We start from the raw sequence: 8,049 nt of genomic DNA on the forward strand, positions 1-8,049 counted from the left end.
TTGATAAGTATGTTACCGATAGTGCAACAGTAGATCAATTTATCGGGAAACCAAATCACATCGTGAGAATAAAATTGTTTACTGCAGTCATTCAACATGATAGTTAGTTGATAGAAATATCTTAAGACGTATGAACTTGTTGAACAGCAAGCAAGATACGTGGATAAGGTATATCTATTAGTTACGATGAAGATAATAAATATTAATTTAACTTAATCCTTTACCTGTCCTGTGTATCACTTGTGATAGACAGGACATATTTCCCTAGTTTCATGCATTATACATGATACATATTCTTAATTTATTTTTTACTCATCAGTGTTTATTGGGACTTATGAAAGGAAAGGTTTGCACTATTCAGAACGAATGATAGAAGGGCTAGACTAAAAGTCTGAAAACAAGCATGGACGTTTCAGGACAAACTTATGAAAATATTTTGGACAGGCAAAGGGTTAACCCTTGACCAGCGTGACCAAACGAACCAATAATCAAAGGTGGTCCAACGTAATTATTTATTTTTTTTAGATATAGTGTATCAAAGAATGCATTAGTGTTATGTACCTTAGTTGAAATTTATAGAAAAGCAAAAAACGAAGACAGGTGTATGGACAACAAGCAAGTGTATTAGTTTGACGCTCGGGAAAATGAACAAGACTTTTACGCTTCGAGCCTACGCTCTTCAACAGAAAGGGAAGAAGAGAAAATAAACAGAGAGAGAGAATGAAGAAAACTGGTAGCGGTCAGCCGTCCAACATGTACCTTACCTTGTTCTTGTTTAATACTTTGCTTGTCCCTGTCTCATATGTAATACAGACAGGACATATTTCCCCGGCTTTTGTGCATCGTATCTGATGCAGATCCTCAATTTTTGTTTCAAGCACCAGAGTAACTTGGGACTTATGAAACGAAAGCTTTGCATTACTAAGAAAGTATGAAACAAGGGCTAAAAGTCTTAAAACAAACATGGACGTTTAAGACAACTTATGAAAATGCTTTGGACATTAACCCATTCGAGTTAAAATTATTGAATCCCACTCAAGTCATATTATTGAGGTTCCACCCGAATTAAATTTATTCAGGTGTTACTCGAGTCATATTTATTCAAAATCCACTCGATTCCCTATATTCAGAGAATATTTATTGTCAAACCTATGACTAGCAACCATTTATTCGACCTCGAAATAGTTTCACCATTTGGCTCGATTAAAATAAACAACATCATTATTCCCTCTCAACAGCAAAAGACGATTCCGTTACTAAACAATTTCCTGAACTATTCAAAGATACCCATGGCTAAATTAGAAGTCATTATGTTAAAATTATCGCTCAACCGTGATATAAAAGCCAGTAAAGCAACCGGTGACACAAAGACAGTTTTCTATAAAGGAAAAATAGAAAAAAAAAACAAAGACGGAAAAAAAACTGGACGTTTGTTAACCTGCTTAGGAAGATTACTTTGCAAACGAATGTTTTCGGGTTTAGTGCCGTTGCGTAGCACCTTGGGCAAGTGACTTCTATTGTAGCCCTTGGACATCACAATGCCTTGAGAGTGAATTTGGTCGATGGAAACTGTGGAAGCCCGTCGTGTATATATATCTATATAAAAATGTAAGAACTTACTGTGGACAAGGGTGCGTGTACTTAATGTGTGTGTGTGTGTGTATATATATATATGGCTGCAGTCTCATGACTGAAACAAGTGAAAGATAAAAGATGGTGGCGGGTTAAAGACCTCAACATAACTCTAAACATCTGATTTACGATATTGCATCTCATTACTCTCTCTCTCTCTCTCACACACACTAAATCGGTAGAAACGCACTTTTAGTATAGAATGAGGCGGATTGAACAGTTTAGCTTTATTGTTTTAAATCTTGGAATTGAACCGACACGGAATTAAATCAGCGATGTGACTTACTTCAAAAGTCTTACAGCACGGATTTAATTAAGAAATTAATGAGGATTAATCATCTTCCTTGGTTGCTCCATGCCACGTTTAATCATTACGGCAGACGTCCCACGGAAACTGGCAAACAAAAAAAAAAAAAAAAAAAAAAGGAAAAGAAAGAGAAAAAACAGAAATTGTTGGGGGGCGGGGGAGTATCAGTAGGATGGTAAACAAGAGAAGACGAAAAATTCCAGGAATTAAAGCGATGCATAACATCTCATGAAATGTTATCACATTTTGACACTTGATTGAAAGCTATTTATGATGATAGCATCTTCTCTGTTGGATTGGGCGCCATATCGACATAACTTGACTCTAGGGGAGAATGTCACGATATTTTTACGTATCCAAATTCTATGAGTTTGCGAAAAATTACACACACATACGTGTATGCATGCGTATATCTATCTATCTATGAAAGCAAATAGAACAAGAGGCAAGAATTTTAATACTGCTGTAGAGGTTACACCTGTTTCATAATCCACTCATAATTACAGCATCAAATTCAATGTAAACACGCATAACATATAGTTATATATGAGGCAATATTTCATGCCCAGATGCTCTTCCTGTCACCAACTCTCATTTTTTTTTTTAGTAAGAAATATTTTTATTCCAGAGTTCTTCGGAAGTGTAGAGCGATCGGTCATAATGTCAACATCATAAACATTTTGCTCAAACGGTGACCAGTATAAAGTATCAACATTCTTGCACACTAGCGCATATATAATGAGCATTACATATTTCTTTATTTGTGCATTTTTGACTGACAGCTGTTTCTGATATGCATTATAAATGCGTTCATAGTTCTGTTTACTCAATCGGTCTCTTGATCGACTGAAAAGAATTGAACGACATTAAAATAGATGTCACCATCACACACAATAACTGGCCCTTTTTGTCTATGCAGACGGTCAGTTTAGCTTAGAGGTCACTTAATCGAACATATCAGGGGCTCCTTTTCTTGCAGCTTCTTCCTGTGATTGAAGCACAGCTTGTCACAGTACTTGCATACACATATACACACACGAAGTTCTTCCTGCAGTTTCTGTCAACCAAATCCACCGAAAAAAAGACATCCACCCTAGGTGCTGCAGTTGGGACTGAACCCAAAACCACGTGATTGAAAAGCGGACTTGTTAGCCAAGCCTATACATATTTAGTATAAAGACTTGTCACATTATTGTCCTCAGTTTTATGTAGGGTCTCAATTGATATAAATTGTCAAACACTTATAATTTTATCAGTGGCCCTTATAATACTAATGCGAGTCCTCCAAAATCTTATATGAAACCCCAGTCTCAGACAAATTGATACCTGTATTCTTTTTGCTGAACCACTGAGCTACAAGAAAAGAAACAAACCTAGTTATCATCAGTGCATGGGTGTGGACAAAGACACACAATGTTGGGCTTCTTTCAGTTTCTGTGAACTAATCACAGTGGTACTGATGCTATTGGTCTCCTTTTGCCAAACTGCTAAGTTACAGGGACAAAAACAAACCAACACTAGCTGTCAACTTGTGGCGGAGGACATATACACACACAATGGGCTTCTTTCAGTTTCCATCACTCACAAGAAGACCCAAAGCGTGATACAGAGGAGGTGAACCTAATACCAGCATTCTTACAACTACTAATTCAACCTGGTTCAACACCACTACCAATGTTTAAAAGAATGGCATTTCACCTATATAATCATTTACAGAATAGAAATAAAAACAAAATGCACATATAGAAATAATCTGTTTACATACACCATATCAAATAGTGCCCTTGAAAGGGATAACCCATTTGATGCCACCCTGTCTAAAGTGATCTAAGCTAAAACCCCTTGAAATTTTCATGATCATGTTCCAGATGGACTCAGCAACATAAGAGTCAAGACCAGTCCCTCCGGTGGGGCCATGGAAGTGCCACACAAAACCACCCAGCTGTAGAAACAATATCAAATCAGAGTCTGAGGTAGCTCTGCACAAACTGTCCCATACCAGCATAGACAATGGACGTTAGATGATGATGATAGCAGTTATGCAAAAGGGACTAAGAATACAGGAACTTAAAAGTGTAGTTCTGCTGCAATAAGCCCTAAAATGGTAATAAAATATTTACATATCCCAGCTGAGTAAGTCATCCCACAAACACACTGCAATTAAATTGTTTACAAAGGAAATTACAGAAAAATAGATAAATGCAGAGATGCAAGACCATCCCATAATTAGCCAGACAGTCAGAACTTGATAGACAATAAAACAACCTAAGCAATTAAAATGTGACCCAGATCAACAATGATAGCCACAACACAGTAACCGGATACTAGAAAACCAATCTTGTTACAATAACTAATAAAGGTAAAAATATTTTCCAGTGAAATGCTTCAGCATGGCAGCTAACAGGGAATGTGAAATTGTAGCTCTGTAAAACAGACATAGCAAAGATGTAGCTTCAAGGATTGGAGTCGATGCCAAAAGAGTTCATAATGTCATGAAACACTAGTGTGATGGGTTCAAATGACATCTAATTGGATGCCATTAGAAAGAGAGAGTCACAAAATCCACAGAGAAGAACAAGGTAAATGGCTAAGTCACAATATCTCCCAGACAACCATGCAATGGGTTGTAAATCATCAAAATTGCAATTGCTTCCAGACAGGTGCAAGGAATTGGCAGGAGATTCAGAGTGCCAGTGACAATGTCTCTCCATCTAGGTAGACAAAAAGACATTCACTGTAGAGGCTATAGCAAATCAAAATAACAGGATCTTGGCATGAGGTTGGATGCGGTCCCAGAAGGTACCTCCAGGGCGTTTCACTGAATGAAACCCACCAGTGATGGTTTGGGTGGCAGTGTCATTCAATGCTGCAAAATCTCTGGTGTTCACTAAAGAGAAAATGGAAGTCAATTTACATGAAAACATTTCGCCATGGATGACCGAAGAATGTGGAGACAATTGTTCACACAAAATAGCAGTTGTACAGGAGCCATTTCAGCAGGTTCCCCACCCCATGGACTTCGCTAGTTGGTCCATTCTAGAAAGGGACACTTCAAGAATTTCTCAAAGATATCACTCTGAAGACAGCCATAGTCATGTGGTATTCATGTGACTGATGTCAGCTGGCGATGGGCAATTGTAAAGGCTGATGGAACTAGTTTCCTGGTTTCTAATCTAAGGGAAATAACCACAGTATAGCGAAGGGAGGCTACTTGTTTGAAGTGTAAAACGAGATCTAAAAATTCAGTAATGTTTGAATACTTTTATTTGAATAAGAAAGTCATGGAAATCATTTATTAGAAAAACACGAACAGAGATTCAGTATTGGTGGAGAATTAATGATGGAACAGACGCAGATTGGTGTGAGCCAAAGCAATGCCAAGGCCGTTGCAAGCCTCAATAACAACCGCATCATTAGCAGAACCAGCAGGAGAGGCAATGTACTGTACTCCACTCTGAAATAGAAACAATGAAAACAGTTTTAAAACAAAATTAACCACTTTTTAAAAGAAAATTCCAGAAATCAACGAAAATATTTGAGTAAACTTCAGAAATGCTAAGTGTGTTCAGAGGAAATTCCAGAAGAATTACCATCACACGAACGAGACTAAACTTTCATCATGAGTTTACTTAACACGAATGTGGAATATCTACTATTTACATACCCGATAGGCACGATCTATGTTGTCCCTGAAAGGGAAGAAGGCGTCGGAACTCAGAGAAACTCCATCTAGACGTTTTATCCAATCAATACGATCTTCCTGAAATTTAGAGAAAAAAAAAAAAAAAAAATCACCATTAAAATAATGAAGAATTTGGAAGTTGTGCAGTTCTAATCTTCCTAGCTAAAAACTTACTTTTGAAGTCTCACAGCCCCCTTAACTGCATAGGGTTCACTACCCACCCAAAACATATACAAACTAAAAATCGTATCTCATCCTGTTATCAGTTCTGCTTATCAATAACTTGTGATTTTAAAATTTGATGCTCATTTATGTCCCAAACACCTGCCTAATAGATAGCGAGCTTATTTTAACAAACCCATCAAACTTAATTGAAATATGGCAGTGTTGATTCAGACAGAAACAACCAACAGGAATTCTACCTTGCCTCAAAATCTCTAAAATGGTGGAACAAAACAACATGCACAAACCTCTGTGAACTCTGGTGGACGTTCCTCAAACAGATCTTCCCAAGTTGAAAGGGTCATATCCTGCAACGACAAAAAAAGAAAAAAGATGGTTATAAATTCACATGAAAATATAGGCTTTGAGTCATAATCCCAATTGACTAAATAAGCTGAAAATCTCAACATACCTCACCAACAGTTCCAAGAACATAAACATCAATAGCATTGGACATTTCTGCTCGTTTCACACCCTTCTTGAACTTCATGCCAAGAACATTAGGATGCTGTCGCAACCACCTTAGAGGAAAAGAAATACAAGAAGTTAATGCCCACAGGAGATAAATGATGGATTGAGACTACAACAAACAACTGGAATAATACAAAGTTTGGTTAGAACTCAGATACAGCCTCTTCAAATATCTCCATAATGAAATCAGAAGAAGAAATCATCACAGCTCTCCAAAGAAATCAACCAGAAAACTGACACTCACCAGTTGTCAGCCTTGTCTCCAGCCAACCGTGTACAATGAATTCGCGATTGCTGGCCAGCACCGATACCAATCACCTAAAAATTAACCAGAGAAAACCGTTTTGAATAATACCCAGATTAACACAGCTTATCAAAGAAGAGGAAACTCAGGAAGAGAGAGAGAGCAAAGCAACTGTACCTGTCCATCACGAGCATAGCAAACGGAGTTAGACTGGGTATACTTCAAAGCGATGGAAGCCACCAACAAATCACGGATAGCAGAATCAGGAAGCTGTAACAAGCAGAGAGAATGAGACACCATAATTATGAAGGGAGGGCAAAATTCTCACCATACATATTAAACATAGAAACGTATAAAAGCAATCCACTTAAGAATAAAGTACTCATCCCCCACCACACCAAAGGTTACCCTGCCCAGGGGTCCCTTTTCGTTATTATACTTGCAAATCACTTGACAACTCCACCCATGCCAGCACCAGAACACCGAGTACAACTTAAACAATCAAGAGGGGATCCAATAAAGTATTTCTTAAAAAAAAAAAAAATTTTTTTCCTTATATATGGAGACTTTTGAAACAGCCGGTACATTAAGCAATATCGATAGAGCAAGCCTTAACACCTCTTGCTTTAGAAACTTGGTCTTAATACCATTACATGAAAGCAAATATCTTTCAAAGATTCCATAGCTTCGTATGCAAACCCTGAGAGAAAGTACTCAATAAGCTGCACGGCGCAAAATAACACTCACCTTCTTGCCATCTGTCACCACGTTGTTGAAGAGATCTTTAGTAATAGGAGCATTATTACGGAGTTGCTGCAACTGCAACCCGAACAAAGTTCTGGTTTCAACAGGAGGGGCATCATAGTTGGGATCAATCTGAAAACCAGGAATCACATGATCAGCCAAAGCGAAAAAAAAAAAGCAGCATAACTTAATAAACTCAGCAATTCAATAAGTTGTAGAAAATAAGATTTACGTTACAAACTAATTAGCAATTAAACACGAAATTATTATCAAAGGAGGGGATCAGAATTATAAGTTATGATCATCCACCCGTGGACAGGGAATGCAGTCAAGAACTGACCACATTCCTGTGACACAAAGGGTCAGTTGACACGCATGTAGAATATCATCATCTCCCCATACCTTAAATATAGATATCATCAGAAGAACAGGTAAAACAATAACCCCTTACCTGTAACACACAATAGTTGCCACCCTTTTTCTTCTTGAGAATTGTAAGAGCATTTGCCTCGTATCCAGGAGCTATGACGCCGTCTGAGACCTGAGAGGAAGAGAAAAAGAATTACTGAAACCATTCTAGCAGATTAATAATGCAAACGGACAGGCATAGAATTCTATATAAATAAATGGCGGAGACGGACTATATGTAATCTGAACCCCCCCCCCTTATTAATTTTTTTTTACGGAATCCCACGTTTTAGGCTATGGAGATTCCGATTCTGAAAAAAAATTTCAATTCCTCCCTCC

The 8,049-nt window shown here is 37.7% G+C and overlaps 1 protein-coding gene and 1 non-coding gene across 2 annotated transcripts in view; both read right to left on the minus strand.

The window, feature by feature from the left end:
* Positions 1-5,185: 5,185 nt before the first annotated feature.
* Positions 5,186-8,049, minus strand: part of LOC106874801 (bifunctional purine biosynthesis protein ATIC) — a 24,302-nt gene continuing 21,438 nt past the window's right edge. Inside the window, exons 12-19 of the mRNA XM_014922657.2 lie at positions 7,754-7,843; positions 7,306-7,434; positions 6,736-6,828; positions 6,559-6,632; positions 6,256-6,364; positions 6,092-6,151; positions 5,604-5,699; positions 5,186-5,393 (exon numbers count right to left, since the gene is read on the minus strand). Of these exons, the coding sequence (XP_014778143.1) occupies positions 5,274-5,393; positions 5,604-5,699; positions 6,092-6,151; positions 6,256-6,364; positions 6,559-6,632; positions 6,736-6,828; positions 7,306-7,434; positions 7,754-7,843 (771 nt within the window). The 3' untranslated portion in view covers positions 5,186-5,273. The remainder of the gene's footprint in view (positions 5,394-5,603; positions 5,700-6,091; positions 6,152-6,255; positions 6,365-6,558; positions 6,633-6,735; positions 6,829-7,305; positions 7,435-7,753; positions 7,844-8,049) is intronic.
* Positions 7,581-7,699, minus strand: LOC128249733 (small nucleolar RNA SNORD10). Its single transcript, XR_008265840.1, has one exon. It is a non-coding gene; the product is annotated as a small nucleolar RNA SNORD10 (small nucleolar RNA).

Source organism: Octopus bimaculoides, chromosome 17 (genome assembly GCF_001194135.2).
Source record: "Octopus bimaculoides isolate UCB-OBI-ISO-001 chromosome 17, ASM119413v2, whole genome shotgun sequence".
NCBI lineage: Eukaryota > Metazoa > Mollusca > Cephalopoda > Octopoda > Octopodidae > Octopus > Octopus bimaculoides.